Source organism: Panthera leo, chromosome C1 (genome assembly GCF_018350215.1).
Source record: "Panthera leo isolate Ple1 chromosome C1, P.leo_Ple1_pat1.1, whole genome shotgun sequence".
Lineage (NCBI taxonomy): Eukaryota > Metazoa > Chordata > Mammalia > Carnivora > Felidae > Panthera > Panthera leo.
In genome coordinates this window covers 201676027-201699668 of record NC_056686.1, presented here as the reverse complement: position 1 = coordinate 201699668, position 23642 = coordinate 201676027, and the positions used below count along the sequence as shown (strand labels likewise).

The window sequence follows — 23642 nt, the reverse complement described above, 5'->3', positions numbered from 1 at the left end:
ACGCAGAACTAGAAAGAAGATGTAGGCACACAGGTGGAAATCGAAAGTAAGGACCCAGAGCCAAACAAGGGTACAAGGGAAAAGGCCATCGGAAGACCTCAAAATATCATGCGAGACCAGGAAGCACTTGGTCAGCCTTGCATTTACCTCCTGCTTTCCATTCTTTGGCTCTCGTGGTTTTTTTTAAAAAAATTAATAGGTAATACATACATGCACACTGTTAAAATTCAAAACAGTGAAAAAGTAAACAAAAGGACCCAAAAGTTGGCAAACTGTGCCTGGGCAGGGTGATGCCAGAGAAAACCTGGTGGAGGTCCAGAGCAGTCCTGCAATAAAAGATAAGACTTCCTCCTAACTCTCATCTTCAGACTCCAAGAAACCATCACACAGAGGCAATCATTATTGCCGATTCCTTGTGTGTCCTCCCAGAGATACTTCATGTACCTACTAAACATATATATGCATGTATATCTCACATTCCCCCTTCATCCACAGATGATGGCATATAATACCATTTTGGGTCTCACTTTCTTCCCATCTCTTAGCAAGCAATTATATTAATACCCATAGAGCTGCCCCTGTTCTTTTTGGTGGTTGCATAAATTCCACCAGATGAAGACACTATAATCAATTAGACCCTTAATGGGACATGTAAGTCATTCTAATCTTTCCCAATCAGAGATCCTGCTACTTTGAATATTCGGTATTGTCTTTGACCACAGAATTTTATCTGTAAGATAAAAATTCTAACAGTGCAGTTGCTAAGGTGGTATGATTCACACTTTTGACCTTAATACCCGGTTTCAGTTCCCAACCCTGAGGCTTAAAGGCAGTACATCCAATTTTGCCATAGTCTCAAGGACTACCATAATGTCTTCCAGATGAGACTGAAAGCCAAAAAAAGGTAACTAGAGGACAATCTCCGAAGGGCTGGATGGTAACATGAGTACTGGGGCAGAAAATCCATCTAATCAATGGTATTAGCCAAACTGAAGAAAGAATGTGTTAACAGAATGGGAGGGGTCGTTACAAAACCCAGAAGAGGGAAGTCAAACAGCGAGAATTTGGCAGCATTTATCTTTCAAGAGAGAGATACTTAATCTAATGGACAGGCACCAGAGAAGCACATTCAACCAGGTTTCTCCAAGGCCTAGATGAAATTTCCTTCCGTACAATTCCACTCTTTTAGTTCTGGGGTCTCTGCATACTAAGCAGTCCACTAATGCAGGTACTACTTTTTCTCCCTAGGTACCTGGATCCTAGGAAGAGCGGGCAGTGGATTAAAGACGGCCACAGATTCTTTGACATCCTTCCCATTAAGAGGTGAGGTCTACATCTTCTCCTCTGGAATCTAGGTGGGCTCTGTACCTGCTCTGATGGGTAGAATACAGTAGAAATGATGCTGTGCCAGTTTTCGGGCCGAGGCCTTAAGAAACTGGCAACTTGCACTTTCTTTCCCTTGGAACACTCAGTTTGGGGAAAGCCAGGACCCCATAAGAAGTCTGATCATCCAGAGACCACCATGGTGTAAGGAAGCCCAAACTAGCCACATGGAAAGAGAGAGAGATGCTTAGCTGATCTGGTCAAACCAGGCCAGGCACCAAACATGCGACTGAAGAAGCCATCTTGGAAATTCCAGTCCTAGGAGATGTGACATGGGGAAACACTGAGGAAGCCATGGAAACAAATTTAGTTTCTGAACAGAAACATGGCCCCACTCGAGCCATCCCAGCCATATCCAGCCATTCAAACTGAAGCCCTGCTCCCTTGGGAAGCTGAGATAAGTCACTTCTGATGTGCACTGCCCAAATTCCTGACCCATAAAATCATGAGTGTACCAAAATGTTGTTTTAAGCCATTATATTTTGGGATAGCTTGTTATGCAGCAATAGATCATTAGAATAGGGGGTTTCTATGTGATGGAGTATTATGATTCCCGAGAGGGCTGACTTCTTCAGTAAATAAACCGTGGGCACTCCAGTCCACAATTTGTTTCTGTGGGTTTGGCCAATGTTGGTCAGTCCCTAATAGTCTGCCCATGTTCAATTTGCTGATAAAATATAGTTTCTGAACTCGAAAAGTTGAGACCTGAATAGTGAGGCTGACTCAGTCGGCCCACCGCCCTTACTGTCTTTTCACTCATTCTTATGTCAAACAACCCAGACCAAAGAGCTAAGGAGAGTCTCACAAAGTTTACCACCTGATGGAATCACTGCTTGGTACCACTCACAGCCCTTTGGCCGGTACATGACATTTATTTATTTATTTATTTATTTATTTATTTATTTATTTATTTTATCAAACATTAGTAAGAACCTTCCCTGTACCAAGGACTGTATCTGGCACTGGAGGGCACAGAGGTGGGAAAGACACAGGCCCAGCCCTCAGAACTTACCAGCCCAGCCTCTAAGCCGTATAAACAGGTGATGGCATGAAACATGTGCCATCTAAATATATAAAGCAAATATTAACAGATCTAAAGGGAGAAACAGGGAGCAACACAGTAACAGTAGTGGAAATTGATACCCCACTTTCATCAGTGGACAGACCACCGAGACAGAAAATCAATAAGGAAATATTGGCCTTAAGTGACACAACAGACCGGATGGACTTAAGAGATATATACAGAACATTCCATCCAAATGCAGCAGGATACACATTCTTCTCAAGTGAACATGAAACATTCTCCAGGCTGGATCACATGATAGGCCACAAAACAAGTCTTAACAAATTTAAGAAGAGTAAAATCGTATGGAGGATCTTTTCTCACCATCTTTTACCACCACTTTACTTTATGGTAAAGCCATAAAGTATGAAACTAGAAATCAATTACAAAAAAAGAAAAACCTGGAAAATTCATAAATATGTGGAGATTAAACAACATGCTACTGAATAATCGTGGGGTCAAAGAAGAGATCAGAAGAGAAAATCAAAAAAATATCTAAGGACAAATGAAAATGGAAAATACAGCATATCTAAACGGAAAGGGAGAAGGGGTGCCTGGGAAAAGGAGGCTGGGGCCTTGAACATCCCTGTGAGGAGTTCAATGCTGATTCCCCAGGTCCTGTGGAGATTCCTGAGCAGGGGAACCAAACATGTTTTAGGGACACTGACGCAGCAGCGGTACATGCATAAGACTGAGCTGAAAAAACACCAAGCAGGAGGGGGCGCCCAGACACCATCCCTTCCCACAGTCGCCATGGGGCTGTTCATGCTGCCAGCCAAGCCACAGCCAAGCAGGGAGGCTGACCTGGTGCCGGAGCTGCCAGAGCTGGAAACGATATGTCTTCTGCATTGGGCAGAACAAAGCCTGCCACGTTCAGAAGGTCCCAGGTCATCTGGCCTTTGATGCTGATATCAGTGGAGAGCGGGACTGCAGGCTTCAGGGAAAGGGCGGGGGGGGGGGGGGGGAAGAGTGGTAAAAGCCATAATTTATGGAGTGCAGCAAAAGTAATTCTAAGAGAGAAGTTCGGAGTGATAAATGCCTACATTATGAAACAAGAAAGATCTCAGATAAGCAACCTAACTTTACACCTCAAGAAACTAGGAAAGGAATAACAAACTAACCCCAAAGTTAGTAGAAAGGAGAAAATAACAAAGATCAGGGTGGAAATAAATAGAAACTAAAAAGACAGTAGAAAATATCCATGAAAACAATCTGACTAAAAAATGGGCAGAAAATCCATATACATATTTTTCCACAGAAAACATACAAGTGGCCAACAGGTATGTGAAAAGATGCCCAACGTCAAAAATCATCAGGGAAATGCAAATCAAAACCACAATGAGATATCACCTCATACCTGTTAAGATGGACATCAAAAGAATAAGAAACAACAAGTGTTGGTGAGGATGTGGAGAAAAGGGAAGCTTTGTGCACTCTCAGTGGGAATGCAAACTGGTGCAGCCACTGTGGGAAACAGTGTGGAGGTTCCTCAAAAAATTACAAATAAAACTACTCTTGGGGCAGCTGGGTGGCTCAGTCGATTGAACATCTGACTTTGGCCCAGGTCATGATCTCACGGTTCACCAGTTTGAGCCCCACGTTGGGCTCTGTGCTGACAGCTCAGAGCCTGGAGCCTGCTTCCGATTCTGTGTCTTCCTCTCCCTGCCCCTCCCCTGCTTGCTCTCTCTCTCTCTCTCTCTCTCAAAAATAAATAAAAATATTTTTTAAAAAACAAAAGAACAAACAAACAAAAACAAAACTACCCTATGATCCAGCAATTCTACTGTGGGTATTTATTTAAAGAAAACAAAAACACTAACTCAAAAAGATATAAGCACCCCCAAGTTCGCTGCAGCATTATTTACAATAGCCAAGACCTGGAATCAACCTAAGTGTCCACTGATGAATGAATTGATAAATTGTACTATAGGGGCGCCTGGGTGGCTCAGTGGGTTAAGTGTCGGACTTCGGCTCAGGTCATGGGTTCGTGGGTTCGAGCCCCACATCGGGCTCTGTACTGACAGCTCAGAGCCTGGAGCCTGCTTTGGATTTTGTGTCTCCCTCTCTCTCTGCCCCTCTCTCTCTCAGGCTGTCTGTCTGCCTCTCTCTCAAAAATAAACATTAAAAAAATTTTTAATTAAAAAAAAAAAGAAATTGTGGTATATATATACAGTGGAACATTATTCAGCCACACAAAAGAAGGAAATCTTGCCACTTAGGACAACATGGATTGACCCTGAGGGCATTATGTTAAGTGAAATAAATCAGAGAGAGACAAATTTTGACTGATCCTTCTCTTCCATGTGAAATCTAAAAACAAAACAAACCAAAACCGAACTCATAGATATAGAGAACAGATTGGTGGTTGCCAGAGGAGGCGGGTGGGAGTAGGGAAAATGGGTGAAGGGGGTCAAAAGACAAAAAAGTGCAGACAGAAAATAAGTGAGTCCCAGGGATGTAATGTTCAGCATGGTAGCTATAATTATTAGTACAGTATTGTATATTTAAAAGTTCCTAAGAGAGTAGATCTCTTTTTTATGTTTTTAAAATTTATTTTTGAGGGTGGGGGAGGGGCAGAGAGAATGGGAGAGAGAGAGGATCCGGAGTGGGTTCTGCACTGGTAGTAGCAAGATCATGACCTGAGCTGAAGTTGGATGCTCGACTGAGCCACCCAGGCACCCCTCTTCCGGTTATTATTTGCATCCCTCTAGTGGCTAATGATATAGATCATTTTTCCATGTGCTTTTAAGCCATTTATATACCTTCTTTGGAGAAATGCCTATTCCAATACTGCTTTCATTTAAAAAATTGAGTTAGTTATTTTATTATTGAACTGTATAAGTCCTTATATATTCTGGACCCAAGTTCTTTATCAGATACATGATTTGCAAATATTTCCTCCCATTCTATGGACTGTCTTTTCACTTTCTTTTTTTTTACTATTAATTTATTTTCAATTTAGTTAACATACAGTGTCGTTTTGGCTTCAGGAGTAGAATCCAGTCATTCGTCTCTTACATATGACACCCAGTGCTCATCCTGAAAAATACTCACCTTAATTCCCATCCCCCATTTAATCCACCCCCCACCCCCTCCTTCAGCAACCCTCAGTTTGTCCTCTGTATTTAAGAGTCTCTAAGAGAGATCTTAAGAGTTACCACAAGAGGGGTACCTGGGTGGCTCAGTCGGTTAAGCGTCTGACTCCTGATCTCAGCTCAGGTCATGATCTCACAGTTCATGGATTAGAGCCCCTCATTGGACTCCGAGTTGACAGTGTGGAGCCTGCTTGGGATTCTCTCTCTCCCTCTCTCTCTGCCCCTCCGCCGCTCATGCTCTCTAAATTAATTAATTAAAATAAATAAACTTTTTAAAAAAAGACATCACAAGAAAAAAATTGTAACTATAAAAAAAGAGAGGGGCACCTGAGTGGCTCAGTCAGTTAAGCATCTGACTCTTGATTTCAGCTCAGGTCATGATCCCACATTTCATGAGTTTGAACCTCACGTCAGGTTCTGGGCTGAGAGTGTGGAGCCTGCTTGCGTTTCTCTCTCTCCTTTTCTCTCTGCCCCTACTCCGCTCACTCTCTCTATCTCAAAAATAAATAAATAAACATTAAAAAGAGAGGGAGAGAGAGAGAAGAAACATGACACATGAAATGACAATTATGGGCACAAGGCAAAGTGGGGCACATGAAGGCAGTCTGCAATAAGAGCTACAGAATAGATGACTGATCTCACCAGTCTCTGGGTCCCCATCTTTGAAAGACATCAACTTAACATAAGTTTACATATAAATTTAACATATGTTCACATTTCATTTTGCTAGCACTCTTGATATTATTTTCTTTAAGAAAGAGAAGGGACCTGCATTTATGGACTAGCACGATTTTCACATGTCCCAGTCCCTACTCCACTCCCTTAAGTCCTACAATGCTCTCCGGAGCTGACTTTATTATTTTTGTGTGTGATATGCAGTTTCGACCCGACAGTCGAGGGTGCCGAGGGGATATTATGGTCAGCTGCCTTTATATCAACTTCAACTGCTCTGCTTTGTGCAGCACTCACCTGGTTGAGGTGGGAGGGACCCCAACCCCAGCTTTAGAGGTGAGCCTACATGTGTCTAAGCTAATTAGAGTATGTCAATGGCCACTATGATGGGTTCAGAGACAGGCAATTAACCCAGGCCAGTCAACTAACTTTTGCAAGGCAGCAGAGCCAAGAGAACTGCAGAAAAGCAAAACTATAGCTTTGATGATCTCATCAATCTCTAGACCAGGCTATATAGCTGTAGGGCATCCAACTATTAGACTTTTTGGTTATATGAACCAATAAAGCTACTTTATAGTTTAAGCCACTGTGAGAGCCAACCAAACAAATCTGAACTGATACAAAGTGGGTCACTGAAATGTATCCTCCTTCTCAATAGGGGTATTAACAGGGTTTTATAGATGCGCAGGCTTTCACTCTTTATTAACTCACACCAGTCACATGTAATGGGAAGGGCTAGTATAATTTCCACCAGTGCCCTGGGAAGGTTCATGTGACTCCAGATCTCTGGGATACAGGGCAGGAGCCAGGGGACTCTCCAAAATCCTAGCCCTGGCTGCTCCTTTAAAAGGCTACACATTCCTGGGGTGCCTGGATGGCTTAGTCAGTTAAGCATCCTACTTCTGGCTCAGGTCATGATCTCTCAGTTTGTGAGTTAGAGCCCTGGGAGAATCCTCCCTTCGGATTCTGTGTCTCTCCCGCGCTCTCTCTCTCTCTCTCTCTATCAAAAATAAATAAACATTAAAAAAATAATAATAATAAAAGGCTACACATTCCTGGCTTTCTCCTCTTCCTCCTCCACCTCCTAGGGTGGTCTAGAATTTCTTTGGTAGTTACTGCTCTAGAGATAATCCTCAGCAAAACCTTCCAGTAAACTCTCCCTATGAAATGAGGAGGAATCCTTAGTCGCCACCCTTGGGGCATTCACTGGGCCTCTCCTATTTCTAGAGGTTAAATCAAGCAGGAAAAGTTTACAGAACTCTGGTTTCTCAGCTTACTTGGTATCTTAAAGCTGAGCCCAGAAGGAATGATTTTTTAACCAGCTCTATGAGTCTTGTGACCTGCCCACCAAATCTAAGAAACAAGAGCTAAGCACTGCAAGCACTTCAAGCCCTCATAGCCATTTTCACCCTCATCTTCAACTCCCTGTCCAGCTTTGTCTGGAGGGTGCCTCAGATACCGCCACACCCGATCCTTTGTCCCCAGAGGCCCTCTCTACCAATCCTGTCTAATCCATCCTACTGCACACACCATAACCTCGACAGTGCCCCCTAGAGGCCATCTTCACCCCGTGCCTGCTCAAGAGCCCACCATGGCCCCTCGGAGGAACCAGGGCCCTTTGTCTGACCTTCATGGCCCTCCTCAAAGACCTGTCCTATCCCCAGTGCCCAGAGCTCTTCTGAGTTTCTGACTACTGCCCAGCACAGGGACATGGTAACCAGCCTGTTCACCAGCCCGGCCAAAGGCCTGCCCACTCGTCCTGCCAATCACTGATGACCACACATGTGCCTGGAGAGCAAATAAATGAATCAAAGGTGCCACCCAATCCCCAATCCTGGGCAGGCTTCTCCTCTCAGGGCACTCAAGTTCTCTGCCTCAAATTAGCTGTTTATTGATCTGTTCACTTCCCTCTCTCCCTCTTCCCCCAAAGGAGCACATAAACCCTAGGGTATAAGCTTCCAGCTCAGCACTGAGGGCACTGGTCACCTCTCAATGAATCCCAGCACTTGGAAACATGCCTGGAGCAGAGTGGACGTGTTTATATTTTTTCATAGTCATCAGGAAGACAGATCTGAGGTGAATCTCTTCAGTTCATTTCCTAAAACTCTTCCAACTTAGCCAACATCGGGTTTTCCCATCTCTGTCCATCCAGAGTGGGTTATCTGCCTCCACATGTGCATTTCACTGAATAAACTCTTCTTACTGGATTCCATAATTTAAACAAATGTTCCTTTTCCTTAATGTCTATGATTTTGCTTTCACTCGAGAAGTGACATTTTTCTCTCTGTGGAAAAATCTATCCTGCGAATTGCTTGACGACCATAATCCTCCAGAATCCATTTCCTTTGGAAGAAGTCTGTGGTCGCCAACATCACCACACAATTAAACAGTCATTGTGCCACATCTGGCAGCTTATACCCTTACATTACCAAGTAATGTTACCAAGACAGTTCTCTCCTCTCTCAACCCCTGTTCATTTTATTTAAAAAAAAAAAAAATTTAATGTTTATTTTTAAGAGAGAGAGAGAGGCAGAGTGCAAGCAGGGGAGGGGCAGAGAGAGAGGGAGACACTGAATCCAAAGCAGTCTCCAGGCTCCCAGCTGTCAGTACAGAGCCCAGCAAGGGATTCACACCCATGAACCCAGAGGTCATGACTTGAGCTGAAGTCAGGTGCTTAACTCTCTGAGCCACCCAGGCACCCCTACCCCTGTTCATTCCAAACCTGGCCTCCCAAGTCCCCTCCTTCCTGGTGCCCTCCTGATTCATACCACTCCGGGACCTATTCATTTCGGTTCACAGGGTTCTGTCTACCCTTCGCACGCAATCCCTACAGATTTCCAGTCTATGACCATAGCTCCAGTCGGTCCTGAGCTAAATTCTCGTGTCCTTCACTTTTGGTCCAACGTGTCCCCATCTCCAGCTTCTTTATCCTTGTGCTCACCCCCACCCCCCAGTCGCGAGCCCCCACCCTCTCCCCCGCCCCGCCCCCGCCCCCGCTCGGTTACCTGGAGCTTGTGTAAGTGCAGAACGTAGCCTTGCACTAACAGCTGGAAGAAACTGCGCAGCTGCCCCGGCCCCGGAATCTCCTCCAGGGTCCGCAGCCTCCGGTCGCCAGGCCCGTTTCCAGGAGTCTCGGCGGTGGCCGAGACGGCGGCGGGGATCGCGGACTTGGCTCTGGCCCCGTGCGGGCAAAGGCCAGGGAGGGCCACCCGCGTCCCCAGCAGCGCCCACCGCAGCCTCGCGCCCCTCAACGCAGCCACGCGATCCATGGCCCGCGCCGCCCGCGTCTTTGGACCGCGAGTGAAGAGTGTCTGGAACCCGCTCAGAGATCAATCCCCAGGGGGCGGGGTCAAGGCGCCAGCCGCCGGGTAGGCCGGGCGCAGGCTGGCCAGGCCCCTTACAGCTCACTTTCCCTCGCGGTCCTGAGTCTCTCCAACAGGACCTAACAGACGCACAGAAGCCACCTCCTCCAGCCTTGAGCCTGAGGCCCGGGGGAGGGGTCGGCCCACGCCGCCGCGGAGGCTGTCCCGGGGGATATACGGAGACCGCCCGAGCCCCGACCGTGGCCGCCAATGCCGCGACTCCCCACCTTGTTCTCTCGCGGACTCTCAGCGAGAACTTGAAGTTCTCTGGACCGTACATTGGTTCGCAGTAGAACAAAGTTCTCGGAAGCCCCACCCAGTGAGTGAGACTGGCCGTCGTCTGACCTGCGGGTTGGCCACCCCAGGGCGCCATCGCCCCAGCTGTCCTCCCTTCCCCGGGAGCTGGAACAGGCTGCTGAGATTAAACCGGCCACTGGCTTTTCCTATGCGCCCGCTGGTTGTCCGAGCGCCCAGCCACTAGAGAAAAGAGAAGAAAAGAAAGAAAGAAAAGAAAACCCGTCCCAAATCCAAGGTCATCTGATTCCTGGAGGGTGAAAGCCAAACTGGCAAACAAATTTAAATATTAAGGGGTTGTTAATGCAATTCTACCCCCCCCCCCCCCCAACCCCCAATGCGCACACTCCTAAATCTGCCAAGGCAGGGTTTTTCAAAGTGCAGGTTGAGCCGATTTAGTGACTGCAACCAGAATTATTTTTTTAATAAGATAAAAAAGAATAAAGCAGTATAGAAAATACTGCCAATAAGAAAGATTGTTTCATGAATCCTTTTTTTCACATATATTTCAAAGTATATTGAAAAGTTATTTCTATTTCAAAACGTTAAAAACATGGTTCGTACAAATATAAAATAAACACAGGTCAAAGATTATGCAACCCATTAGTGAGAGAACCAGCAGGATGGGAAGGCTTGTTCTAAGAACACTGGAAGAATTGGGTTGTTTTTTTTTTTTTATAAAGAGCCAGAAGGAGAAAGGGCACATTAGGTTCAAAGGGGCAACAATTAGAGGGTCAGCTAAGGTGGCTACATGGGGATTTATTTTTATTTATCCCTTTAGGGGACATAGAGTTTCTTCAATCTGCGACTGAAAATCTTTCATCAGTTTGGGAGTTTTTCTGACATTATCTGTTCAAACATTTCTTCTACCCTAATCTGTCTTTCCATCTCTCTCCTAGGACTTCAGATTATACATATGTTAGACCTTCTGACTGATCCTTCCTGTCTTTCACCCACTTTTCTGCATTTTTTAAATCCTTTTTTCTCTTCTAGCTCATTAATTCTCTATTCAGCTGTGTCTAACCTACCGTTAAATCTGCCCATTGAATTCTTTTTAATGTTTATTTATTTTTGAGGGATTGAGAGAGAGAGAGAGAGAGACATAGCACGAGCTGGGGAGGGCAGAGAAAGGGAGACACAGAATCCAAAGCAGGCTCCAGGCTCTGATCTGTCAGCACAGAGCCCAAGTCAGGCACCTCACCACTGATTCTTGATTTCGGCTTAGGTCGTGATCTCAAGGTATGTGAGATTGAGCCCCACGCAGGGCTCCACAGTGAGGGTGGAGCCTGCCTGGGATTCTTTCTCTGTGTCTCTTTTTCTGTCCCTCCGCTCCTCAATAAATAAATAAACTTTAAAAAATGTTATTTATTTATTTATTATTATTATTTTTTTAGTGTTTTATTTTGAGAGAGAGCAAGAGAACAAGTAGAAGAGATGTCAGCACAGAGCCTGACTTGGGGCTTGATCCCATGAACTGTGAAATCATGACCTGAGCCAAAATCAAGAATTGATGGTGGGGTATCTTAATGGACTGAGCCACCAGGCACCCCTTAAAATTTTTTTTACTTTATTTCATTTTATTTCATTTCATTTTATTTTATTTTATTTTATTTTATTTTATTTTTTATAATTTACTTATTTATTTTTAAATTTCATCCAAGTTAGCATATAGTGCAACAATGATTTCAGGAGTAGATTCCTTAATGCCCTTTACCCATTTAACCCATCTCTCCCTCCCACAACCCCTCCAGCAACCCTCTGTTTGTTCTCCATATTTAAGAGTCTCTTATGTTTTGTCCCCCTCCCTGTTTTTTATATTATTTTTGCTTCCCTTCCCTTATGTTCATCTGTTTTGTATCTTAAAGTACTCATATGAGTGGAGTCATAAGATATTTGTCTTTCTCTGACTAATTTCTCTTAGCATAATACCTTCTAGTTCCATCCACATAGTTGCAAATGATAAGATTTCATTCTTTTTGATTGCCAAGTAATGCTCCATTGTATATATATACCACATCTTTATCCATTCATTTGTTGATGGGCATTTGGGCTCTTTCCATACTTTGGATATTGTTGATAGGGCTGCTATAAACACTGGGGTGCATGTGCCCCTTTGAAACAGCACACCTGTATCCCTTGGATAAATACCTAATAATGCAATTGCTGGGTCGTAGGGTAGTTCTATTTTTGATTTTTTGAGGACCCTCCATACTGGTTTCCAGAGTGGCTGCACCAGTTTGCATTCCCACCAACAACGCAAAAGAGATCCTCTTTCTCCGCATCCTCGCCAACATCTGTTGTTGCCTGAGTTGTTCATGTTAGCCATTGTGACAAGTGTGAGGTGGATCTCATTGTGGTTTTGATTTGTATTTCCCTGATGATGAGTGATGTTGAGCATTTTTTCATGTGTCGGCTGACCATCTTGATGTCTTCTTTGGAGAAGTGTCTATTCATGTCTTTTGTCCATTTCTTCACTGGATTATTTGTTTTTTGGGTGTTGAGTTTCCTTAATTCTTTATCGATTTTGGATACTAACCCTTTATCTGGTATGTCGTTTGCAAATATCTTCTCCCATTCCATCGGTTGCCTTTTAGTTTTGCTGATTGTTTCCTTCACTGTGCAGAATATTTTTATTTATTTTTATTTTTTTTAATGTTTATTTATTTTTGAGACAGAGACAGGATGCGAGTGGGTTAGGGGCAGAGAGAGAGGGAGACACAGAATCCAAATCAGGCTCCAGGCTCCAAGCTGTCAGCACAGAGCCCGACATGGGGCTCGAACTCACGAGCTGTGAGATCATGACCTAAGCCGAAGTCAGATGCTCAACCGACTGAGCCACCCAAGCACCCCAGAAGCTTTTTATTTTGATGAAGTCCCAATAGTTCATTTTTGCTTTTGTATCCCTTGCCTCTGGAGACATGTTAAGTAAGAAGTTGCTGCGGCCGAGGTAAAAGAGGTTTTTGCCTGCTTTCTACTTGAGGATTTTGATGGCTTCCTATCTTACGTTTAAGTCTTTCATCCATTTTGAGTTTATTTTTGTGTATGGTGTAAGAAAGTGGTCCAGGTTCATTTTGCTGCATGTCTCTGTCCAGTTTTCCCAGCACCACTTGCTGAAGAGACTGTCTTTATTCCATTGGATGTTCTTTCCTGCTTTGTCAAAGATTAGTTGGCCATATGTTCATGGGTCCATTTCTGGGTTCTCTGTTCTGTTCCATTGATCTGAGTGTCTGTTCTTGTGCCAGTACCATACTGTCTTGATGATTACAGCTTTGTAATACAGCTTGAAGTCCGGGATTGTGATGCTTCCAGCTTTGGTTTTCTTTTTCAAGGTTGCATCAGCTATTTGGGGTCTTTTCTGGTTCCATACAAATTTTAGGATTGTTTGTTCTAGCTCTGTGAAGAATGCTGGTGTTATTTTGATAAGTATTGCATTGAATATATAGATTGCTTTGGGCAGTATTGACATAAAAATGCATATTCTTATGGACCCGTTCTATTTCTTCTATGAAGCCCTTAATTATATCCTTTCATCTTTTTCCTGTTGTTGTTGTTTTTTCTTTCTTAATAGTTTGTTGGTCTTCTTTTCCTATTTTGGGAGATTAACCTTTCTCTGTTATATATACTACAAGTATTTTCTCCTGGTCATCTGTTCCCTATATCTTGACTGTATTTAAGATATCTTTTGTTCATTTCTGTGTGGTCCAGTCTGGCAATTTTTCCTTTAATGACTTTTTGGTGTCAAATCTTGCTTGGGACTATCCCAAGATTTTTAGGGGGAAAAACTTTCATATACTTTACCTTATATTTAATAGCTTTGTTTTTTACATGCTGTATTTTTTTTTTTCACAATTAGCAAGTCAATCCATCTGAAATTAATTTTTGTTTCCGGTTTGACCTGGGGTGTTAACATATCTAATTATCCCACTGTTATTAAATTAAATAACATCTAATTATTCCAACATCATTTATTAAATAATAGCTCAGGAATTTGCTGGGGGTGCCCCCATCTCCTATCTGGGGGGAGCAGCATCCTTTAAATTATAAGACTTAGCAGATTTATCTTCCATTTCACTCCAGAACATTCCTTTGGTGCCATGTAGCTTTCAGGAGCTGTCTCTGGATCATCCTCTGATATTACAATTACCACCTGCAGCTCAGAGGTACAGTTTACCCAAGGTTATCCTCCATCCTCACTGGAGGCCAGGAGGATATGGGAAGGGACATACCCATTCATATCACGCCACTCTGCCTCTTTAGTGTTCCCAACACCATACAGCACATGTTTCCAAACTTTTTAGCAAAAAGTTTGGACATTTTCAGAGGGGAATCCCTACATAGGAGAATCCAACGTTCTCCTTCAAGTTGCCCGAAGGTAGGCAGCTGGTGCCCTAGACCTTCATGACCCCGTGCTTCAGATGCTTCTTCCACAGCTTTCTAACTGGGTTCTGCAGCTCTGGGTTTGTTCATTGTCCCTCTTGCATTCTCTTCTTCAAGTCTTGAAGTGGAGAAACTCTACTTTCCCTTCCTTGGGAAAACCCCACCTCTTCCCCAAGGAGCTTGGATTCTTTTCTTCAGAAAAGGTTCTGAGTCTTAGTTTGGTACTTTCATCCAACCCTGAGTTTCAGCCAATGGTCCCAGAGGCACAGGGTGGGTGGGCACCCAGCTCTTGGCCGATGATGAAGGAAGAACCTCCAGTTCCTATTTTATTCACAATATTCCCACCAGCGAACATGGCGCCAGGGTTGCTGACATGGTTCCTCTACCAGCTGACCTGTAAAAGTAAGCATCTCACTCTAGACAAATTACTTTTGTAATTTGTGCAGCCTAAACCATATTGAAGCAAAAATATTTCCTTTTAAATTAAATAGAATGAGTGAGCATCAATTATTCTGCTGAAGAACAAAGCAACTGGTTTCTCTCCTGCCTTTCTTGGGGTCTGGGAGAACTACTGGCATCACAGAAGGTCTACACTAGCTCTTAATGACTGCACTTTCTGACACCTGGTGAAAAGCACTTGCCTTAAACTCAAGTCAACAATTGTCCTCCAAATGGGGCGCCTGGGTGTCTCAGTCAGTTGAGCATCCAGCTTCAGCTCAGGTCATGATCTCATGGTCTGTGGGTTCAAGCCCCACATCAGGCTCTGTGCTGACAGCTCAGAGCCTGAACTCTCTTCGGATTCTGTGTTTCCCTCTCTCTCTGTCCCTCCCCCACTCATGCTCTGTATCTCTCTCTCTCTCTCTCTCTCTCTCTCTCTCTCTCTCTCTTTCTCTCTCTCTCAAAATAAATAAACATTAAAAAAATGTCCTCCGATTGGGGATGGGATGGCATGGTCAATTCTTCCACACAATGTATCCCCATAGGTTTGAAATATCACATACATTTTTTCTTCATTTCTAGTATGCATTTGAATCTATTTCTATTTCTCTGTTCTTCATCCCAGAGGCCAAAAGCCATAACAACTTTAGGTGAAACAGACCAGGCTGGGGATCAGAATAGGCAATGAGGGGGTGGGGGGTGTGCTGGGAATTGGGGCAACTACAGGATTCAGCCCCAGGGCAGCTACCTCCCAGCTTCAGCCAAGTGTTGCCATGTGGGAATACAGGCCTGGTGTGGCTAGAACTCTTAGATTTTATTTTGTTTTTTATTTTTTATTTTTTTTTAATGTTTATTTTTGAGAGAGAGAGAGACAGAGAGACAGAGAGACAGAGTGTGAGCAGGGGAGGGGCACAGAGAGAGGAAGACACAGAATCTGAAGCAGGTTCTGGCCTCCCAGCTCTCAGCACAGAGCTCAACACAGAGCTGGAACTCATGAACCGTGAGCTCATGACCTGAGCCTAGTCAGACGCTTAACCAACTGAGCCACCCAAGCGCCCCTGGAACTCTTAGATTTTAGAAGAGAAGCCCCCAAAATCTGAATTTTTATATGAAAACCTCCTACAGCTTTAATAAACAGATTAATCAGTGCAAACAAAATCTGTGTGTGTGCTGGTTTTCACCCCCTGCTTTATGCCCCACTCTTCTCTCTGCCTGTTCCTGAGCTAATGCAGTCCCATTTGAAATACTGCTTGTGATGGACTGAATCATCGACCCCCCAAATCCACGTGCTGAAGTCTTAACCCCCGGCACCTCAGAACGTGACTATATTTGGAGATAGGGCCTTTGAAGAGGTGATCGAGGTGAGACGAGGTTGAATGGCCCCTAAACTCACAGGACCTTATGGGGAGATTTGGACACAGACACACACACAGAGGAAACCAAGTGAAGACACCTGAGGAGGATGTCTACGAGCCAAAAAGAGAGAGGTCTTAGGAAAACACCAACCCCGCAGACACCTTGATCTCAGACTTCTGGCCTCCAGAACTGTGAGAAAATAAATGTCTGCTGGTCAAGCCACCCTGTCTGTGGTACTTTATAATAGCAGCCTGAGACAACTGATATACTGCCTCTTTTTAAAAAGTATTTATTTTTGAGAGAGAGAGAGAGAGGGAGAGAGGTAGAATGAGCGGGGGAGAGGCAGAGAGAGAGGGAGACACAGAATCTGAAGCAGGCTCTAGGCTCTGAGCTGTCAGCCTAACGCTGGGCTTGAACTTGCCAACTGTGAGATCCTGACCTGAGCTGAAGTCAGACGCTTAACCGACTCAGCCACCCAGGCATCCATAGACTGCCTCTTTTTATTTTATTCTTTTATTCTTTTTTATTTTTTTAAATTTACATCCAAATTAGTTAGCATATGGTGCAACACTGATTTCAGGAGTAGATTCCTTAAAGCCCCTTATCTATTTAGCCCATCCCTCCTCCCACAACCCTTCCAGTAACCCTCAGTTTGTTCTCCATATTTATGAGTCTCTTATATTTTGTCCCCCTCCCTGTTTTTATATTATGAGTGAAGTCATATGAGTGAAGTCATATGATTTTTGTCTTTCTCTGACTGACTAATTTCACTTAGCATAATACCCTCCAGTTCCATCCACGTCGTTGCAAATGGCAAGATTGCATTCTTTTTGATTGCCAAGTAATACTCCATTGTATATATATACCACATCTTCTTTATCCATTCATCCATCGATGGATATTTCGGCTCTTTCCATACTTTGGCTATTGTCGACAGTGCTGCTATAAACATGGGGGTGCATGTGTCCCTTCGAAACAACATACCTGTATCCCTTGGATAAATGCCTAGTAGTGCAATTGCTGGGTCGTAGGGTAGTTCTATTTTTAGTTTTTTGAGGAACCTCCCTAGTGTTTTCCAGAGTGGCTGAACCATCTTGCATTCCCACATACTGCCTCTTTTTAAAAAGACTACTGACATGGGACACCTGGGTGGCTCAGTTGGTTAAGTGTCCGACTCTTGGTTTTGACCCAGGTCAGGATCTCACCATTTGTGAGTTCAAGCCTCACATTGGGCTCTGTGCTGACACTGCGAGGCCTACTTGGGATTCTCTCTCTCTCTCTCTCTCTCTCTCTCTCTCTCTCTCTCTCTCAAAATAAATAAATAAACTTAAAAAAGAAAAAAAAACCTGCCTACTCACAGCTGTTTATTTGAATACCACAGTCTCCTTGAATAGTTAGAGGTCCTTATTCTCCTTCTCCAGGGAAGAAAAACTAAAGTTCAGGGGCACCTGGGTGACTCAGTCCATTGAAAGTCAGGCTTCAGCTTAGGTCATGATCTCATGGTTTGTGAGTTCGAGCCCCATGTCTGGCTCTGTGCTGACAGCTCAGAACCTGGAGCCTGCTTCTGATCCTGTGTCTCCCTCTTTCTCTGCCCCTCCCCTGCTCGCACTCTTCCTCTCTCTCTCAAAATAAATAAGTAAACATTAAAAAAAAAAAAAGGAAAACTAAAGTTCAGAGAGGTAAAGAAAGGTCAGTGGCAGAACTGGACTTTGAACCCAGGAATTGGGCACTGAGTTCAATGTTCTTTCCACTAGATGTGAGGGGAGAGAGGAAGGACGAAGTTGTATGAACATTTCTACTGCAGAAATGGGAGGTGGAGAGGAGCTCACTATTATCCTGATAACCAGAGGCTGGGTGATGGCCCATAGGAAGGTAGGACCCCTTGCCTGGCCCCACATAATTATCTGCCTGGAGCAAACAGTGTCCTCCAGTCCTTGTGACTCGAGCCTTTGTGGGGGGAGCAGCTCACCATTATCCCAACCGGCGCTGCCTCCTGAGGTCTCTAGAAATTGCCCCAAGGATATGTGCTGGCCTTCTGAGGCTGACATGCTCTTATTTGGAATTCCATTTTGTATCAGAAAGTTCTCTTGCGCAAATTTAGGGATGCTTGCTGCTGTGTAATACAGAATTTGTCTGGTATTTGTCCCCGGGTCCCGAGCTGGAACCCCCAAGCTGTTGGAATTACATGAGGGATAGGAGTGTGGCAGCAGATCCCTAGATAGTTTCAGGATGGGGGGTAGTCATGCCAGAGAGCTTGCCCATATGTTAGATCCTGCCTATGTAACGAAACGCCAATAAAAACCCCAGATGCCAAAACCCAGTTGAGTTTCCTGGTTGTCAAATGCAGGAATATTCTAGAACGGTGACACCTCCTGATTCCAAGAAGAGAGGACATGGAAGCTCCATTGCTCAAGATCCTCCTATTGGTCTCTTCTTTTGTCTGGTCCTCTTTCAGATGCTTTTTAATAAAACTGTAATTTTAAGGATAGAACTTTCCCAGGTTCTGTAAGTCATCCTTGTGAATTATCAAGCCTCATAGGGGTGTGGGAATCCCTGAAACTGCAGCCAGTTGGTCAAAAGCATAGGTGGCTTGGGGACCCCCCAATTGCAGGTGGCATCTGAAGTGAGGGCAGTCTTGTTGGGGACTGTTCCCTTAACCTGTAAAGGCAACACTAACTCCCGCTAGTTTGTGTCAGAATTGCAGGTGCAATACTGTGGTTGGGTCTAATTTTAGGGAATTACATTGTGCCCAATACATGTGAGGATTCCAACCTGGTCTTCAGTTGCTATTGGCTCATACTGAAATGCCCTCATTTCTGCCTGACTGCACACTCCAACCCTATTCGTGACCAAAGGGTCTCACCCTCCCCCCGCCCCCCCCCCCCCATCACCGCACACACACAACTCTCTCCTGCCTCTGCATCCTTCATGGGCTCCTGGAAGCATCTGACTCTTCCTGAACTCAGGGCACGAACTTTGAGGTCATCTCAGGCCCATCTGCCTACATATCTCAGATGTCCTCATATTGGGCATGAGGGAATCTCTGGGACTTCCCTTCTGGAAGCTGGTACAGGTCTTTTCTGATCTCTGATTCTCAAAATCATTGGCAGAGGAGAAGTACAGGACACAGAGACACACATTAGCCTAGAGGAAGGAGGAAGAAGAGAGGAAGAAGGGAAAGGGAGGAGGGAGAATTAACATTTGAGGGCTTATTCTGTGCCAAGCACTCTTCTGAGACTTTCCTAATATTAATTCATTTGATTCCTGCATCAACACTGAGGTTTATATTATTCTCCTAGTATTTGAGAAAGCAGAGGGGTGAGATTAAAAATAATTAGCCCAGGGGCGCCTGGGTGGCGCAGTCGGTTAAGCGTCCGACTTCAGCCAGGTCACGATCTCGCGGTCCGTGAGTTCGAGCCCCGCGTCAGGCTCTGGGCTGATGGCTCGGAGCCTGGAGCCTGTTTCCGATTCTGTGTCTCCCTCTCTCTCTGACCCTCCCCCGTTCATGCTCTGTCTCTCTCTGTCCCAAAATAAATAAAAAACGTTGAAAAAAAAAAAAATAATTAGCCCAAGTCGCACAGCTAGTAAAAATCAGAGTCCGGAATTCCAAAGCTGGGAGCCACAGTGATTGTGAATGCTTGTCGTGAGCACACTGTGAAGTTGTGTCTTTCCACAGGCCCATTTCACTCAGTCATAAAGCAGGGTTAGCGTCACTATACAGCAGATTCGGCATTCCAAACACAATGACATTTCACACGTTTAACGTGGCTTCCTAGAAGTCACACAGAGCAGGGCACCTCCTACAAGTCACACAACAAACAAGATCGAACAGGGGTAGGAAGTGAACGAACCCAAAGTGAAGGCGGTCTGATCCCCAGCTGGGATAAGGCCTCAACCCGCTCCTGGTCAGCTCCTGGCACTAGTAAGTGCTTATGCTGTTCAAGCAGAGAAGGGTCTCTGTTCTGTTGGGGATCCACCGGCCAAAGCCTTCAGTGGCAGCTGCCTTTTTGAAGTGGTCAGACACAGAGGGGTCAGTGTCCAGATTCTGATAGTTTGCTTCAAACATCCTCCCTTTCTAAAGGGATTTCATCTGTCTCGGGCCTTTGCAGACCTCGTCTGTTCCTGCTGGTTGTCAGTTCTGAGTGTGGCATCCCCCCGGTGCTGGTCTTTGCTGTGATGCTCTTAGCTGCTTGCATCATTGCTTGACACAGGCCACTGTTTGACGTGAGTGACTCCATCTTGCTCTCTGCAATGCTCTCGACTGACTTCCTTTTGCTAAGCCTCCTCGTCATTGTCTCCCCATCTGCCACCTAAGGTACATCTTAGGCTCTTCAGAGCAGGAAATTCCGGCTGGCGGTCAGTAAGCAAATACGTTTTTCGTAAATATTTCATCATATGTCTGACCTTGAAATTTCGCAAACAAATAAATGACGATTTTCTTCTCTGCTGTGTGGGTCTTTCCCTGAAAAGAATGAGATAAAACACGCCAGCCACTGCTTCCTTGATGGGAGAGGGCCCCTCGATGAAAAGGGAGTGACCAGGAGTGCTGCTGTTCTCCGACACATGAATGCGGCTCCCTATCCTGACACAAAAGAACTTATGGGAACAAGAGGCAGCCAGATATAGTGAAAAGAGCAAGGGTGGTATTAAAATGCTCACGATGTTTCGTTAAGAAACAACAAGTCACAAAACCATTTCAACAATTCATCTGTTTCTCTCTCTCTCTCTCACAAACACACACAGTTGGAAAGACGCATACCAAAATTAATAACGGTGGTGAATTATGTGTGACTTTCATTCTTTATACTTTTTCTGCATGTTGTCTTAACTTTTTAAATCAATTTCTTGATAATTATAAACATAATTATAATATAATAAATATAATATAATACAACTCCAGAAATTAATTTCTTTATAATTTCTTTACAATTATGTTACTTACTAGCTATGAGACTTTGAGCAAATTATATATAACCCCTTGAGTAAGCCTCAGTTCTCCACAATTAAATAAGAATAAAACCTACCCGGGGTGCCGGGGTGGTTCGGTCGGTTAGGTGTCCAACTCTTGAGTCCAGCTCAGGTCATGATCCCACAGTTCGTGAGTTCAACCCTGGCATCATGCTCCTCGCTGATGATGCAGAGCCTGCTTGGGATTCTCTCTCTCTCTCTCTCTCTCTCTCTCTCTCTCTCTCTCTGCCCTTCCCCTGCTCGCACTCTCTCTCTCTCTCAAAAAATTTTTTTTTCTAAAATTCTTTAATAAAAAGAATAAAACATACCTAATTTACAGGGCTGTTGTAAGAATGCAAGATAATATAAGTCAAGTTCATCACTCAATTATCATTATTATAATATAGCAGAGTGTCCTGTTTAATCTCTAACCAAAGCTTCGTTTACTTCTTTTAACAAATGGAGAGAAAGTATTGATTCAGGAGGCCTGGGATAGGGCTTGAATTCTCCATTTCTAACAAGCTCCTGGCCCACAGACCACATTTTGAGTAGCAGGTCGAGAGGGATGAAGACATTGAGGAAGAAGAATGTGTAGCTGATCACTACAGGTATTTTTATACTGGGAGCATTTGGAAATTCTGGAAACAGGCAGGATGTTGAAAGTCCAGGCTTTCATTTCAAGAAGAACCACTCATGGGGGAGAGAAACTAGAAAAAAAATGTTGGCAGAACTCATGGGAGATTTCCAGCACACAGCATTACTCTCTCAGGACATTTGTCAAAGCCTAGGGCTGCAAAGTGAGAGACTGAAAATCTAAGAAGGAAAGCCTCCAGAAAGCCAAGTGTTGCTCTCAGGAGTCTTGCAATATATAGTAGAATTAAAATGTAACTTTAAATAAGGGGTTCGGCTCACGCAATTCCAACGTGTCTGTTGGGGTGGAGAGGCCACACCACCAAGTGATGCTTGGACACCAGCTGGGTGTCCTACAATTCAACTCAGTTCTGACACTGTTCACATCCACATCAGATTCCACAGGTTATGTGCCCAGTCCCACAAGAGTGCCCCCCACCCCTACAGATGCCAATTGCAAGCCCAGGTTGTTACCTGTGCTTCTGACCACCCAGCTACAGATTGGAGGTTCCCATGACTGGTCTTCAGATGCCAGTCACAACAAGTGCAGGCTGTTATCTGTACTTCTGACCGATTAGCTATAATGCAGACGGTCCTAGGTTTTGGGCTTTAATTTGCTAGAGCAGTTCACAAAACTCAGGAAACCCAATTACTCACTGAATTATTAGTTTATTAAAAATAATTAAAAAAAGGGGCGCCTGGGTGGCTGTCGGTTGAGCGTCCGACTTCGGCTCAGGTCACGATCTCACAGTTTGTGGGTTCAAGCCCTGCATCGGGCTCTGTGCTGACAGCTCAGAGCCTAGAGCCCGCTTCGGATTCTGTGTCTCCCCCTCTCTTTGCCCCTCCCCGCTCATGCTCTGTCTCTCTCCGTCTCAAAAATAAATAGAAACATTTAAAAAAATTTTTTTAAAAAGAAAGAAAAAAGAAAAAAACAATTACAATAATATACCGTAATAAAAAAAGAAAAAATAATAATTTAAAAGAAGATAAATCAACAGCCAGATGAAGAGAAACATAGGGCAATACCCAGAACAAAAGCACTTCTGTCCCCAGAAGTTTGGAGTTTGGGCCCAGCACCGTGACATGTGGAAGCGTTCTGGCTCCCCAAACTGGAAGCTTTCCAAACCCTATCCTTTGGGTTTTTTATCGGAGGCTTCATTACAGAGGCATGTTGATTAGATCATTAGCTGTTGGTGATTGATCCAACCTCCAGTCCCTTTCCCCTCCCTGGAAATCAGGGGGAGGGACTGAAAGTTCCATCCCTCTGCTCACTGTTGGTTCCCCTGGCAACCAGCCCACATTCTTAGGTGCTTTCCAAAAGTCACCTTATTGGGGCACCTGGGTGGCTCAGTCAGTTAAGCATCTGACTTTGGCTCAGGTCATGATCTCACTGTTCACGAGTTTGAGCCCTGCATGGGGCTCTGTGCTGACAGCTTAGAGCCTGGAGCCTGCTTCAGATTCTGTGTCTCTCTCCCTCTCTGCTCCTCCCCCATTCATTCTGTCTCTTTCAGGAAATTCCAAGGGTCTTGAAAGCTGTGAGCCACGAACCACGGATGAAGATCAAATTTATATGAGAAATATATTTTGGCCATCTGCATGACTGGCTATACGTAATATTCTAAATCACAACAATAATGCAAAAAGAAGGAAGGAGTGAATGGAGCTAACGTGTTCTAATTATGCATTAAAACCAATAATTTGTATTAGACTTCTGCTATGGCTGCATAACAAACTGTCCAAAGAATTAGCAACTTAAAACAACCTTCACTGCATTATGCGTACAGATTCTGTGAGCCAGGAATCTGGAGCAGGCACAGTGGGAATGACTTGTTTCTGCTCATCTATGATGTCCGAAACCTCAGTCTGAAAGATTCAAAGGCCGAGGGACTGGAAGAATCTGGAAGTGCCTGATGGCTCAGAGCCAAGCACTGTTGTCCAGAGCGTCCTCACATGGCTTTTCTGTGTGGCTTGGCTTCTGCAAAGTACAGCAGCTTCGAGGGAGTAGGATTTACTACGTGACAGCTC

The 23642-nt window shown here is 44.5% G+C and overlaps 1 protein-coding gene across 1 annotated transcript in view; it reads right to left on the bottom strand.

Annotated features, from left to right (window-relative positions):
* The window catches only part of LOC122226651 (sterol 26-hydroxylase, mitochondrial), a 30697-nt gene extending 20522 nt beyond the window's left edge, over positions 1-10175 (bottom strand). Inside the window, exon 1 of the mRNA XM_042950184.1 lies at positions 9219-10175. Coding sequence (XP_042806118.1) covers positions 9219-9482 — 264 coding nt within the window. The 5' untranslated portion in view covers positions 9483-10175. The remainder of the gene's footprint in view (positions 1-9218) is intronic.
* Between the last annotated feature and the right edge of the window lie 13467 nt (positions 10176-23642).